We start from the raw sequence: 15,157 nt of genomic DNA, 5'->3' as shown, positions 1-15,157 counted from the left end.
AGCCTTTATCTGCTATGAAATTCCACACAGTCTTGGACTGCAGCCTCAGGACCCCCTCTATATGGAATGTCACGCTTCAGGAATCTTGCCTCCACGAGGTTATCCTTGTTCAAAAGTCCTCCTTTAGGTTAGGTTTTTTTAGCTTCATAAATTTGTGAAATTTCTGCTAATAAGTTACTTTAATTTTTTGGATGTTGAATGGGATTGCACTTGCCCTCATACAAACCCTCTGAATAGCACATCATAGGTTTTTTTTTTTTTTTTTTTTTTAATACGTATGTGGTTCTGGAAGGGCCTTAAATCACACTGGGAAATGAGCTTTACTCATCTCTCTTACAAGGTCAGAACAAGCAGTCCGTTCCTCCGGTTTGTTGCATTGAACCAAAATTGTGCACAGCCCTGTTTTGGTTTTCTTAGGTTTTTCCCTCCCCTTTCCTGCCAAGGGACATATATCTCAGACCCTCCCTGATCCCCTTCCCCATTTTGATCCTGTTTTTCATTTCTCAAGTTTCTTCCTAGTGCAATTAATCCTGCTCGAAAACAAGTGACGCTGCTTGGGATCAGTTTGGTTTGGCACTCCGGGTTGCTTTACATCATCCTCCTCCCCCCTCCTGCTGCCTTGTAAATTGAGCATTCTCTGCTGGTTTCCAGTGTACGAGATGTGGCCTGCTGTGGCTCATCTCCTTGCTTCGGCAAATATGTTGTATCTGACACTATTCTCCAAGGTGACCTACAGTTTTCGGTTTGTATGCTAAGCTACTTGCAGTAAAAATTACCCTACTGCATATATGAGAGTAGTACCTTGAATAAGGGTATTGCAGTAGGAGGTGGTGTTTGAATCTGTGTTCTTTGACTGGCAACGCCTTTATTTTCTTTTAGTGTCGTTCTGTGTATCTGTGCTCTCCTTTGTGTTCTGGGGTCTGGATGAGGTTGGGAATTCCACTCTCCTGCAGCTGCAGCCTTCCAGAGGTTTGCTGCATGATTATGTGGTCAGGTACTCCTGCCTTCCTTGGGATGTCCCTTGGTCCCGATTGGGATTGACAGCCAATGCTATGGCTACTGCAGCGTTTCAGAAGACCAAATGGGCAACATGACAGTATTGAAAGGGTGTTTGGTGTGTTTTCCAGGGTCAGGGCAAGTGAACAGCTAAGTGTAGGTGTGTGTCAAACCCAAGGTGGATTGTGTGGTACGCTTTGTCCCCCAGGACTTGATTGATCCCCCATCTTGTCAGCGCCACCTAATCTCTGCTAGTTATCTAACCTCTTCAACTGCTTAGAGGGTCTGTGCAATTTTAAACCCATCTCATGGTCCCCCAGGCCTGGCGCTAAGTGCCACAGACACCAGATGGCATTCTTGAAATGTCCTTGTGTAAACACTGTCAGATGGCTCTGCTGGTCCCTCTGAGTTTGAGGGCTGATGCAAGACTGTCTTTAGGGACAGTTTTGACTGGGGGAGACGACATTGCTGCCACAGAGCCCAGCTGGGCCTCCTTGCCGCTTCCGGCCAATTAGGTTCGAATGCAGGCACTCTGCCGCATGTTCCCCCAACCACCAGGCTCCTGCTAACTGATTCTTCTGACATTGCTTGAGGGAGTCTGGTTTCATCTCCTGGCACACATGTGGGCAGCGCGATAGCGGGCCCTGTGGGGCTGGTAGTCACAGTGGTGGCCGGTCCAACTGAGGAGGCTGCAAAACAATTCGGTGCAAATCTTCTGGACTGCAGCTCTGCACGATAACCATTGAGGCAACTCGTATAGATCTGAACTTCTGTAACTCCTCCATGATTCTACAGAATCCATAGAGGCCCCAAACTATGTAGCCAATCTTTAGGTTGTTATAGGTGGCAGATCAGTCATTTGTGGGATTGGTTTGTAGCTCAGAGCTGAAGGTGATATCAGTGGCAAAAGGGAAAGATAACAGGCTGTCTCAGCTGTATCACTCAGTGCTGCAGCTGACAGCAAGAGGTGGGAGCTGTGAAACTAAATGGGCACTCAGTGCTCACAGGGGGGAGAAATTTCCAGATGTCGCATATTGCAAAATCCCCCATCCCTCAGAACTGCTGAATCTCTTTCTGCACTTAATGGGTTTCTAAAAACATCATACAGACCATTTCTTTCCTGGTCTTCTCGCTCTCAATTCTGTAGGCAGCTACTTGAGTGATGTGAACCAGCAACATGGTGATATTTGACAAAGAAACTGTGCTTTAATGATGCTGTATCTGTATTTAAAGCTTTTTGTCTGTTGTCAATGCACTTTTGTTTACTGAGTTTTATTTCACTTTGAACAAAAGTGTCTACTATATGAGTAAATGTGTAGTGACAATTATTTTCCTTTCTTGGGCTGGATGGTGCAGGTGTGACTTGGTTCTGGGGTGGCTGGTGTGCGTTGCTGAGATCATTAGTAACCAGGTGTATCAGTTACAGCTGAATGGGTGTCTGCATTCCACAACTGCAAACCTTTTCAGAGGTGGTGTGTGTTTTTTTTAAATTTAAATCCCCCCCCCCCCAGCACCTTGTATTCTTTTGTTCCTGTTAAAAAATAAAACTGGCCTTCTCTCACCATATGTCTGTTTTGCTATTTAGTCCCCTGCTCTGTACCAGAGGCTTTGTATGGAAGGCTGGGGCAGAAGGGGGGTGGAAGGAAAAAGCTGTAAACCCATCCTGAGTACGTCAGCTAACTGTTAACATACCAAGAGTGGGATTATATAAATCGCAATGGAGTGATTCTCCTATGAGCTCATTGCAGAGTAATGTGCTTCATGTTTCTCCATCTGCAAAGGCCCCCCTACCTCCTTTTGCTCTCCTTCCTCTCTGACTTTCGTGGCCAGGGTTCGAGGGATAGAGGAAGTTTAATTTGCCTTTGATTAAGCATTGCAGTTGTTTTTCAAGGCTCCCATGGCTGGCATACCAGCCTTGGTGATGGCATGTCTCTTGGCATGCCAAGCCAGGGGGTTGGGGTTGTTGGGTTGCAGGCGGGGAATGGAAATAATCAACACCGCCCACAACTGCTGAGATGCGAGTCGGTGGGGGTGGATGCGAGTGGGGAGTGGAGTTACTGTGCAAATCTACTCCGGCATTACTCGTTTCTTGTTTAACCATTAACCACTGTAGGGGGCCAAAAGGTGTTATTTTAAAAGTCCTTTAAATCTTATTTATGCAATAGCCATTTAGGTTTTTTTTTCTTTTAGTGTAATTTTCATGCAAGAAATTGGGTCTGCAATGTCATGGTAATTTTCCAACTTTCTTCATGTGAAAATCTTAAGTGCTCAAGTGGAAAGTCTTAGTGTTGCCTCTTTAATCATGGTTATTAATGACATTTGTTTCTTGGTGCTTGTCTTCACTATTACTTTGATCAAACCCATTAGTGCACAACCAGTGTTACCTGAAGATGACTTTTTCATTATGCTCCTCAGTAATGAACGAGGACTGGAATCCACAAATGTATGAAGCCCACCTCAAGTGCAAAACCTGACCTAAAGGAAGACCAACATCGTTGTATGTGGTGCAGCAGTGTTGCTGCTTGCAAACAGCAGAAATTTGTCACATTTTGAAACCTGCTGTTTTAGGGGAAATGTGTTTTGGTGACAGGTGAGGCTGTTGAGGAGGAATATTCAAACCAAAGAGTGAAAGGACCTTTTTTTTAATGTCCATAATGGTGACTTTTGGAGGGGACGATTGGGGGCACACAGCTAAACAGGGAAATCGTCTACTTATTTTGGCCACGGGCACACCTGTTTTCTTGGGAAAGGTGTCATATCTCATTTGCTGAGATTTTGGTTTCTTGCTAGACATGTCACTATGGTCAAAGCCTAAAGTATTGCACGTTGCATGTGTAAGTAGCTCTATATTTACCCAAATTAAATAGCTTAGGTAAGTACCGTGGTGTTAAATGTCTTTTAAACATGCACATTTGTAGCTGTTTCCATTTCCTGAAATCTTGCCACCTGTTGACCTGGAATTTGATGCCTGTCCTTTACTCCTTTTATTGTGGCAAGAGAACAGAAGCACATCCATCTGCTTGTTTTAAGATGTTTGTGTGCGTGTGTTTTCTTCCCTCACTTGTGGCTGCAGTTTCAATGGAGTTCACACTGACCGGCAGACATGCCTCTGGCTTGAGAGTGTCCCGGGTTCCAGCCAGTCTGGAGTCCCCAGGCGGGAGAGCATGCCGCAGTGATCTCAGCATGCAGCCTCCTCGAGATGTTGGGCTACACATTGGTTACCGTGACAACACTGGGGCCTAGAAGGACTGGAGACAGAGTGGTGGTGGTGGTGGTGGTGGTGGGGGGGGGGTCTGAAAGCTCAGGCGTTTTTTCTTAGGCAAGTGGCTTTTTGCCGACCTTGAGCCTGTTTTTTCACCAAGCTGTGTAGGATGAGTCAGAGAGGTCAAAGTGACAGACCCCCTCCCAGCCCCAAAGGACCCCAGAGAGAGAACGGTGTAAACAGATGCAGCAATAATGGGAATGAATGGAGAGACACAACAGATCTATCACACAGTGCGTTAACTGGAAAAGAATGTTATTTTGATAACATTTTTATTAGGACTTTGGGGATGATTAAGCAATAACTGCGGCGGGAGAAAAGATTAAACAAAGCAGAGCTCTTTCAAGGAGGCTGTTAGAGTGTGTTGCAAGACCACTTGATGGTTGCCAGCAGTCTTTGTGTTGTTTCATTGGGGGACTGTACTAGACCCTCTCCATTTTGCCTACCAGGACTGCACTGGAGTGGTTAATGCTGCTGTGTACCTGTTGAACAGAGCCTACACCCACATGGGTGAGTGTGTTCAGTGCTGTACACTCTTGGCTGTTGGGGTAATAGCTTCGGTCAGTGTAATGGGTAGACCCATCCATTGTATTCTGGTCTTTGTAGTACCTGGTTTGTTAGGCTGCAGGCCAGTGTGTTAGACGTGTGTAAGCGATGCAGTCTTAGCTCCTTTCCTGTTCACCCCGTACACCTTGGACTTTACAACATGGAGTAAGGCCATCTGCAGAAGTTCTCATATCTCAGCAATACCTGTTGCGTGTGACAGGGATGGGTAGGATGATGAATGCAGAGGCTCAATGAAGGACTGAGTGAGTGAAAACAGAACCAGCCGTAGCTCAGTATTGGAAAGACCAAACCAAGCACAGTGGCACAGCAAATAGCGCTGCTGTCTCTCAGTGCCTGGGTGGTGTGAGAGGACGTGGGTTCGATCCCCACTCAGTCTTATCTGGAGTTTGCATGTTCTCCCCATGTCTGCCTAGGTTTCCTCCCACAGTCCAAAAACATGCTGTTCAGGTTCATCCATAGTGTGTGAGTGACAGAGTGTGTTCTGCTGATGTATGGATGAGTGACCCATTTAAGTAGTGTAAGTCACCACAGTGAATAAGGTGTGTGGGCTGATAACACTAGAGAGAGTTCATTGGAAGTCACTTTGGGGAAAAGCATCTGCTAAATAAAAGTAAACTACATAAGTGTAAACTAAACAAAAGACTTGGTGCTGGGCTTCAGGAGCTCCAAGGGTTTGGGGAGTCCAGTGGTAGTTGATGAAGTGCAGGTGGTAGGATTGTACATGTAACTGGGGGTGCTGTATGTCATATATATATATATATTATATATATATAGATGTTCTACCAGGCTGCTGTAGCTGGATCATGTACAGTTGCATGCCAGGCCAATGTCATTGTTACAGAATTCCAGCAGACTGAACAAAGTAATGAGGATTTAGGTTGCACTCTGTAGAGGGAGTGGCATAGAGGAGTACTGTAAATAAAGTCCTTACTGCCATGTACAATGCCTGAACACTGTAGTTAGAGGAGCACCTTCGATAGCACCAGATGTCATTCCTGCCAGCAGTCATTAAGGTCCATCATATTAGGCCTCGTGCTGTCAGGGGGTTGACCTCAGTAACTGAGTGTCACAAAGCAGTGCCAATTCACATATTTTCACAATTTTTATTGCAGCCTTAGACCTAAGTGACCATTCTTTATTCCAGTGTATTTTGTCAGTACTTTGTTACATGTTGCTATAGGCTCATTTGAGTTTCCTGTGAGATTTATACATTTTTATCAATCTGTCTCAGAACGTGAACAGAAAGCATCGCTGGTTTTTTTTTTTTTTTTTTTTTTTACTAAAATATAATGTATACACTTTCATAGACTTTACTTTTGATTTGCTCCACTTGGCTTGCTGAAATGTGGTTCCAATCCCCCCCGGACATGGGAAGGGATCAGAGCCTTTAAGAGGGGGAAGGCAAAGGGGGGTGGAGATGTGGGTGGGGGATGGGACAGGAGGAGGGGCTTTCCAGAAGGAGCAACTGACTCTAACAAAGAGTTTGAGCTCTCTCCTGTTGTGTTCCTTCTCCCAGAGTTTGGAGATTTCCTGGGGTTGTGCTCACTCAGGTTGAACTTGCGTTGTACCTCTGCTCTGTTTCTTGCTCACTCGTGTGAGTGCTTGCGAGTTGGTGAGTGGGTGGATCCAGCTGGTTGATGTCATTCTTTCTAATGAGCAGGGCTTGAAAGCAGCTCTTTGTTGGCAAAAGGCAGCACGAGTGGGATCCTCAAACTCTCTTCTTCGTGGACGCAGAAAGGGATAGGCGATGGAAGCAGCTGGACCTCCGACCAAGCAAGCTGCATGCAGACTGGGTATCTGAGAAACATCAGATCCTCTCCTCCTCCATCAAGAGGGAAAAACAGCCAAACCAGAGAGAGAAAATGGAGCCACATGGAAGTTTGGAGTGAAAGGACTGAAGTGAAAGTGGAGGGGCAAGAATAGTGACAAACTTTGTAAGCAACTCTCCACACCACCTGGGTTTTCCAGTTTCTTTGTTGATACAATTTTTTTTTGTTAAACTTTGCAAGAACTGATTCCAGACAAATAGCTGGGTGAAAAGACAAGGCAGAAATCAAAGATCCTGGATGTCTAAGTGGAAGTGAGATAAAGCAAATGAAAATGTTGGAGATTTGCCTGAAATTGGTGGGGTGTAAATCTAAGAAGGGGCTCTCTTCATCCTCCAGCTGCTACTTGGAAGGTAAGGAAGTGTGGTGGTCACAGGGGTTGAAGGACACACACACACACACACACACACACACACACACACAGGGAGTCAGGAGTAGGTTGATAGAGCATGGAGGGGGGAGGGGGACCATGGGGTGGTGTCATTCACCACCACCCATCAATAAGTTATCTTGCAAAAGGCAGGCGTCTGCAGCCGGCATGGAGGGACATGGGGCTTCCCAGGAACTCGGCATCGGCAGGTTCTCATAAGTCAGTGGTCTGAAGAGGGAAGGGGGAGCGATGGGGAAAGACACGCTCATTTGAAGGAGGAGGGCTGTGGGGGTGGAGTAATAACAGGGGGGAATGGGGAGTGCAGGCTGGCGACCGCAGCGGGTATCACATGCCTTCCTCTGTCATTAAAAAGAATGAGAACCCCCTTAAAATTGATTTCTGCGAACATCCATAAATTCTCGCTCATGGAAAGAGGGGCGGACTTCATAGTTGTAGTGTAAATATTTCTTAGAATTCTCTGACTACGCTTGGGCTTTGGTCATTTCCAGCGTGATTGATTTGTAATGGTAGATTTGCTGAGTTCACCGTGTACCAAGGCTTGCGTAAGAACCTATCCAGTAAATGGCCATTGACTGGCTTTGGATAAAAAGTGGATTAAATCTGGGATGGAGCCGTTGGCCCCTGGACAAGATGACAAACAGCAGACGAAATGTTTTTGCTCTGTGTTTATCGACGAGAATGCACTTCATGGCAATCAAAACACACTCCATGCCAAAGTGGTCATGCAGGTCAACTTCCTCAACAGGATGGATGTTGCTAGGGCTTTGCGTCATAGGAGGCGGAAATGTTTTTTACTTTGTTCCATGGCTTTTCAGTGTTCAAGCATTTGTCCTGTTGTAACTGATTTAGCTGCTGTGTGTAATCATAATCAGCTTGATTTATTTATGCAGGGGCACCTGGTAGTGTAGCAGTTTGAGCTGGACCCTTTGGACCCAAAGGTCACAGGTTTGAATCCCACCTCCACCTGTAGTATCTCTGAGCAAGAGAATTTAGGGTAAACTCCTGTAAAATTACCCAGCTGTATTAAATGTATAAATCATGAATAGCATAACATTGTAAGTTGCTCTGGAGAACAGCGTCTGCTTAATGAATAAATGTATTTATGGAGCTGGTATCTGTGGCCTTTTATAGTTATTTAGCTAACGCATTTGTTCATAGCAACTTCTAATTTGAGGTTTGTACACTAACTCCCTAGTTATTTACCTGCTTCTATGGCTGGGCAAAATTTACTGGATTTCCATTTATTCATGTTCATGTAGCAGATGCTTTCCTCCAAAGCAAATGAAACAGAAATCTCAGATTGCAATGTAAAACAGCTGTAACCACTGCTAAACAATGATCTTCTGTTATGATTCAATATTATAACAGGTCCCCCCCAAGACTTGATCCAGTGACTGTTCATGTTACATGTTTGTGCCTTTTAAAAGTAGTGCAACTTTCCCTCACTGAGGGAACTTCCCTGTCTTCTCTTACTGGGACTGAACTAAGATGCCCCGTGTCTGGAGTCAGACATGCCTGAGCTCTGAAATGTGGGCTCAGTTTTTCCTTTGCAGCTGCTACCCAAAGTGCAGTCACTTGCACTGCCTTTCTGGAAACACTTCAACCACCCACCTCACTTATGATCCCTTTAAGTGGTCCCCCCCCCTTGTTCTGGCTGGTGTTGCCATGATGATGCCCGTGACTATTCCCATGTGATGCTCATGCCTTAGGCTGGCGTCATGCTGAAGTAGGACTGGGGGCATGGCGGGCAAATGCTTGGACATGGAAAGATCAGATAATGCAGCGTGGGATGTTGCGGACCTTCCTCTGCTCCCGCTTCCTCTCCTCCTCCCCCACTGGACTCATCCAGGCGAGGAGCTGAGAGGAGCTGCAGTGCTGCCAGCACTTCAATTTGTTTAGGTTTCTTTTTTATTTATTCCCAGGGTTCATGTTCATTTCTAGGAAGTTTTTCACTTGAGCAATCTGGAATCTTTCTCAAGCTCTTCTTAAGCACTCTAAGACTGCCCGTCAAGGGAGGGTTTGGAGTTGAGTCATGGCATTTGAGAAGAGTTGCTGCAAGGTGGAAATCCTCAACACCAAGAAGCCCCCCCCATCTTGAGTTTTTCTGGAATTGTGCATTGCATTAGGGAATGCACGTCAAGTACCCACGATGGTGTAAATAAGTGGTCTTGTGTGTGAGTGAGACAAAATGTCAAACAGGTGCACTTTTGTGACTTACCTTGTGACCGTTGTCATTCCTTTGCTGTTTATGGGGTCACACCCTCTGTAGTATGTGTGAATCATGTTTCTTTCTTTTACTTTAGAGATTCCTGAGTTCTCTCTGTTTTCTGCTCATTTCTAGAAAGCCCTGCAGGCCAAAGATGAGCGCTTGGCTCTCGTACCAAAATCTGCACCAGCTGTTGGGGTTAATTATTCTGTAACTTCAGCAATCTTACAGTTATGCTTGTTCATTTAGCAAAAGCTTTTCTCCATCTCAAACGAAAGTGCATCAACAACAAAAAGCTTTAGACACAGACATAGGGGTGTCAAATCACAGCTAGTTTGTCTAATACCACCATGTTGCTGGTTCACATCCCTCAAGTCGCTGGCTATTGAACTGACATTCAGATAGCAAATACTTAGATAATCACAGCAGATAGGATTGGGCTTATTTTTTGTAGCTATCACCAGTTGAGAGAAATGGATCCCAGAGAAATTGCTGGGAGGGAGTCAGCAACTCAGAGGGATAGGAAGAGTCTGTTTCACCACACTGGTGGCAAAACTAAGAGCTTGCATACTTGTTTGGATCCCTTGTGAGAGGGAGAAGGAGGTGGCGGAGGAACACTTGGCTCATTTTGCAGTGTTTTCTTTCTTTCCTTTACCTGAAAGAGGTAACAGAAGAACAAAACTATCCTTCATTGCTCTGCTTAGTGCAAAAACAAAGCTGGCTTTTTTTTTTTTTTTTTTTTTTTTTTTTTTTTTTTTTTTTTTTTTTTTTTAAAAACACCCAACAGCCTCCCCCTCCCCATGGTGGTGTTTGGGTGAAGTGGGGTGGTGCTCTTGAGTGCCAGATCATGCATTCTAATGGTACGGCACTCCTTCAAGCCCTTGACCCCCCACCTTGTGTCAAACATCAGGACGGTTGAGAGGATCCAGAGTACATGAGGAGTGAGGGGGAGTGATACACCCCCACCCACTCCTGGAACTGATGGCTGGAGTTACATGTGCCAGCAGATGGGACTGAGCACTTTTTGGCAGGAATAGGGAAAAATTAATAAAACCCCTGGAGTTGAGGTACTTGGGACAAAACTGACCTTTTTACTGATTACTGAATGACTGTATCTCTGGAAGCTGGAGAACAGCCAGAGGAATGGAGTGACTGTGTAAGGAACTGAAGAATCTGCTCAGCATATCAGTGGAGCCAGCAGGTGGCATAGTGGTTAGAGCTATTGCCAGCCAAAGGATGCAGATACGAGTCCTTCCTCCTGCTGTAGTGCCCTTGGTCAAGGCACTGGCAGTGAGTTGGTACAATAAATTACCCAGTTGTATAAATGGGTAAAGCATTGTAAGCTGAGTTAGTGTCTAGATCTACTTGTGTAAGTTGCCTTGGTGAGAAGTGTCAAAAGGATAAATAACAGTGCCTCATGCCATGTGTGCCTGGGATAGGTTCTGGACCACGTAACCCTGCATTGGACAAATGGTCATTGACAGTGAGTAAATAATCATCCGTTGTATTTCAGTAATGAATTTTGCATCTGTTCTCATCCTGAGCAGTGTGGTTCTTTACTCCTTTCTTATCTTAGTTATTGATTTTTAGCGCTTCTTCCCCTTCTCATATGTACAGAATGTGTGAAGCACAAACGGTTATGGTTTAGTGTTGCATTCTGTTAAATGTGTTAAAGTGCATATTTTTAAAATAAATGAGCTGGTTGCTTAGAAAAAGATGATCTATCCCAAAGTGTCATGATGGTTCTGGGACAAGAACCGTATCAACATTAACCAGTGCCATGTTAATATGGTGGACATTGAGTGGGAAAACAAAAATACTGGAAAAGGAATCGGGTCATTTACTGGACTTGATTTAATGTGGTGTTTCCTTGTCCCTGTTATCATTGGGTTTCTCTAAGTACTGCCTGCTTCCTTCCTGCCTCTGCATGCTGACCTGAGTGTTGGTGTGGATGGAATCTAACCCCAGTCCTAACCAGGTTAGTCATCCTAAGAAGTCCTGCCCCTCTCCCAGGCCTCTGCTAGATGTGTCTGTAGCAAGATGATGTGGGAGAAGCAAATGGATCATAGGAGCTCTTGAGTATGACCTCAAGGGAACTTGGCGGAAAAGAATGGTAATTCTCATTTTACTGCTTCTTACTTTTTGGAGTGGTTCTCAGTTAATCTCTGAACCTCATGTACACTGGGTCTTGATCTTTACAAAAACAGCTGGGACATGAAGTCTTTTTCTAATTCCATTTGTACATAAATCTAATCACTTTCAGCAATAGGTCACAATCAGCAAAGCTTAAATTCTGATTCCCCTCCATTTATTGTCTACTTCGGGTTTTTTGTTTTAAGTTTGAGCTACACTGAAATTTATAAAATTAAAGATTTAAAGTTGACTGAATATACACGAATACATACATAGTGTCCACAAACTCATATACGGTGCTGCTTATTGACAAATTTATCCCATAAAGGTGCTACGGTCGTCAGTTTGTTCTTGATCACTAACACTCAGGAAGGGGAGATACGCCCTGTAGACACTGGAAGTTAGTTCAATACAGGTGGTCCCACACTTCAGTTTTGTTTGTGTTTTACTGACCTGTCAGCTGGCCAGGTCCATACAGGTCATGTTTGCTCTGTGGCAATCTTTTTTTTTAAAATGGTTTGTCTTCAAATATTTGTAATATACTCTGGACCCTGTCAGCCATCATGATGTTTGAAGCAATGGAGGGGGGGTTCAACAGCTTAAAGGAGTGACTTACCATTAAAGTGCATGATCTGGCACTCCAGAGCATTGCCCCACTTCACCCAAGTCACTGGGGCTCAGACAAACCCATGGGGGCCTACTGGGTTCCTGTGTTTTAAAAACACAAAAACAGCTTATGCAGTCAGACCAATGGAGGGTAGCGCTGCTCTTGCCTCAGCTGTACCCCCAGCAATCGAGAACCTGGTGTACGGCTTCCGATGAACTGGAGCCTCATGGAGATACAGAATCCGACTCTGTCCTCGATATAAAACAGAAGCGCTGAGGAGAGCAACCAGGTGCTTGCAGGAACCCCATGCTTGATTCTCTGTTTATTTCTGTTTGGCAAGCTGTGCACGTTATGTCACTGTCACCATCCCCCAAACTGAGGTGTGCCAGACAATCATCACCTGCCTTGTACTTTGTGTTCTGTTGCAGTGGGAGTTATTTTAGTGTCATATACAATATGAGTATTGGCCTCGGTGACGCAAGTGTCCACTTCTGGATGAAATTTTGGTTGCTGCCGCGTGTACACACGAGTACAGAATGCACGGGTGTTTGTGCGGGTTGCTAAGTTTGCTTCCCTCTCCCTTTTGCCTGCAGAAGCTCTTCAGCGGCCTGACTTTGAGCCACATGGTCTCACAGAAGCCGCCCGCTGGAACTCGAAGGAGAACCTGTTGGCAGGATCAAGCGAAAATGACCCCAACCTCTTTGTCGCACTCTACGACTTTGTGGCAAGTGGCGACAACACTCTCAGTATCACTAAAGGTATGCTGGTGCGTTTTTGTGTCTCATTTGGCATGCAGAACCTGTATAAAACAAGCACAAATGGTACTGAAGTTTGAACTGTTGCCTTGCTAACAAACCACCAGTTTAAAAGCTGCTTAAAGCAATGAATAATGGTGTGAAGTGTGTGTGATATCACTGCAGCGGTGTGGGTTCGGTACAAGCCTCTTTAACTGCTCCTGTGACACTATCATTGTTGATCATCACAGCGATGCTGCAGACCAGAAATCATCCCACAATCTCTGTAGGACTTTCTTCCGAAGTCTGGTGTCTATTTTACTTGAAACGCGTAATTTTCTGCTGAGGTGCCTGGAAAACAGAGTTGGTGACTCCCTCACCCCCGGAAGAAGGATGTGACCTGAAAACAACATGCTACCAGTGGTTTCCCTCATGATGTTCTGCTCCACGGACACATCGCTGTGGGCTCTTGCTGGGTTCGCTCTGCGGTCTCGTGAATTCCCAATATGAATACATGATAAAGCGCCATAGTCTGTTAAGAGCGTTGACTCACTACGGTGTTAACAATACAAATATAATGTACATACTCTGGTGCAAAGTACTTACCCTGAATGGTTCCAGCAAAAAAATTTCCCAGCTATGTAAATTGTTAAAATCACATCACTGTAAGTCACTTTGAAGAAGAGTCTTGGCTAAACAAATTACTATAAATGTCTGACAATTCCCTGGAAGATTAATGTTTTTCTGGCAGCTGCTAATGACTGTAAATCTGTCAGTCCCGTGTTGTGCTGCACTCTTTATGATTTATGTCTCATTATGATTTCCCTATGGGACGCGGCGCAATCCGCATCCGCTACGTATTTGTTGTGTTTTGTGTCGGTGACACAGCGTGAGCTTGTTTGGCTGGAGTGCAGACACTGAGGTCAGCTGTGCCACTCTCGGGAACAATGGAGGCCTGCTGTCCTCTCTGGACAAACATGACACCAGACGCAGAGCGAGTCTGTGTGTTTGTGCACACACTAATGGCTTGACTCACGGAGGGCTCATCGGCCTGCAGGGTGCGCCGCTGAAACCGTTCCCAGTACATAATTAGTGTTTCTTTTCTTTGTTTGCTAGAAATTTCTCATGTTTCCATCATTTTTATCTTTCCCTTTTTATTTACCCCATAAACAAAACGTACGAAGATAGCAGCCAGAAAACCATTGAACTGAACAGGTAAATCTAAACTTGGATGGATGTGGTGATGGTGTTTGAGCTAAACTGGCCTCAGGCAGAGTTCTGTACTTCAGAAAACAAGCCAGTCCAGCCAGAGATAGTTCATGCGGCAGCTTTTGCCACAGATGAAGGTGACACGGACTCAAAGGGGGGAAAATACACCAAAGCCTCCCATAACAGGGTTATTTGTTCAGTGAACTCAGTCCATTAGGCACATTCCTGTTGTGAGCGTGACCTCACACTGCCCAGGCTGTGCACTAGGGTGTGGGTTTGATTCCCATGTGTGTTTGATCTGTGTGCATGCATGCTCTGCCCATGTTCGCATAGGTTTCCTCCCACAGTACAGCGATGATTCAGGGGAACTGGTGACTATAAATTGCCTGTAGTGTGTGTGTGTGTGTGTGTGTGTGTGTGTGTGTGTGTGTTTTACTGCTCTAGTGTATCTGTGGGTGATTGCCGGTAGTTTACTGTAGTACATGTACCATTGTAAGTCGCCTTCGGTGAAGGTGTCATGTGACAAGCATGAGGGCATGGTGCTGTTAGATGTCCTGCACTGTTACTAACTAGTTATACTAACATTTTAACTACTAACATAGTACTACACACACACACATTGACTGACTGAAGCTGTTTGTCCCAAGTAGGGTCACAGCGAGCCAGAGCCTAACCTGGCAACATAGGGCTGGGGGGGGGATACACCCCGGACGGGACGCCAGTCCGTTGCAAGACACCCCAAGTGGCACTTGAACCCCAGACCCGCCAGAGAGCAAGCAGAGGCCAAACATGCTGCGCCACCCCATCCCCCCATAGTACTAAAGTTAGATGATTATTATGACTGAGTGCAAGGAATTATTTATGCTAACAGCCATAGTTCCAAGCTAATGTAGAGGTTAATACAATGGATTCATGTAGGTGGACATCCCTGAGAAACCAAAACAGTGTATCTCTGTCCTGAAATGTCTGATATGGACTGTTGTACAAAATAAAATGCCTGGAAGTTGTGGAAGTGAACATGTAACGGTAGAAAATTCTACTGTACAGTATAAAAAGGTTATATGGGGAAAAAAAGGGATACGTTTTCCTTATCTGTTGTGAATTTTCATTATCCGGTACCCTCTTATATGAGGGATTGGTGGACAAGACGGAAAAAAAAAAAAAAATGTAGCAGAAGGAAATTGGGCTCTTACTTTTTTCTTTGTGTGGAGCCTGGTATGACTGAA

General features: G+C 45.1%; 1 protein-coding gene across 4 annotated transcripts in view; it reads left to right on the top strand.

Moving 5' to 3' along the window:
* Positions 1 to 15,157, top strand: part of LOC108922661 (tyrosine-protein kinase ABL1-like) — a 34,218-nt gene that overhangs the window by 8,075 nt on the left and 10,986 nt on the right. For 2 of the 4 annotated variants that reach the window (XM_029252717.1, XM_018732927.2), the window contains exons 1-2: positions 6,317 to 7,004; positions 12,582 to 12,746. In XM_029252717.1, coding sequence (XP_029108550.1) covers positions 6,920 to 7,004; positions 12,582 to 12,746 — 250 coding nt within the window. In that variant the 5' untranslated portion in view covers positions 6,317 to 6,919. Of the gene's footprint in view, positions 1 to 6,316; positions 7,005 to 12,581; positions 12,747 to 15,157 lie in introns of those variants that run through there. The other 2 variants (XM_018732926.2, XM_018732925.2) reach the window with 1 other exon arrangement.

This window comes from Scleropages formosus, chromosome 6, assembly GCF_900964775.1.
Source record: "Scleropages formosus chromosome 6, fSclFor1.1, whole genome shotgun sequence".
NCBI classification, from domain to species: domain Eukaryota; kingdom Metazoa; phylum Chordata; class Actinopteri; order Osteoglossiformes; family Osteoglossidae; genus Scleropages; species Scleropages formosus.
The sequence above is the reverse complement of the archived record's forward strand: the minus strand, read 5'-3'. Positions and strand labels throughout refer to the sequence as shown.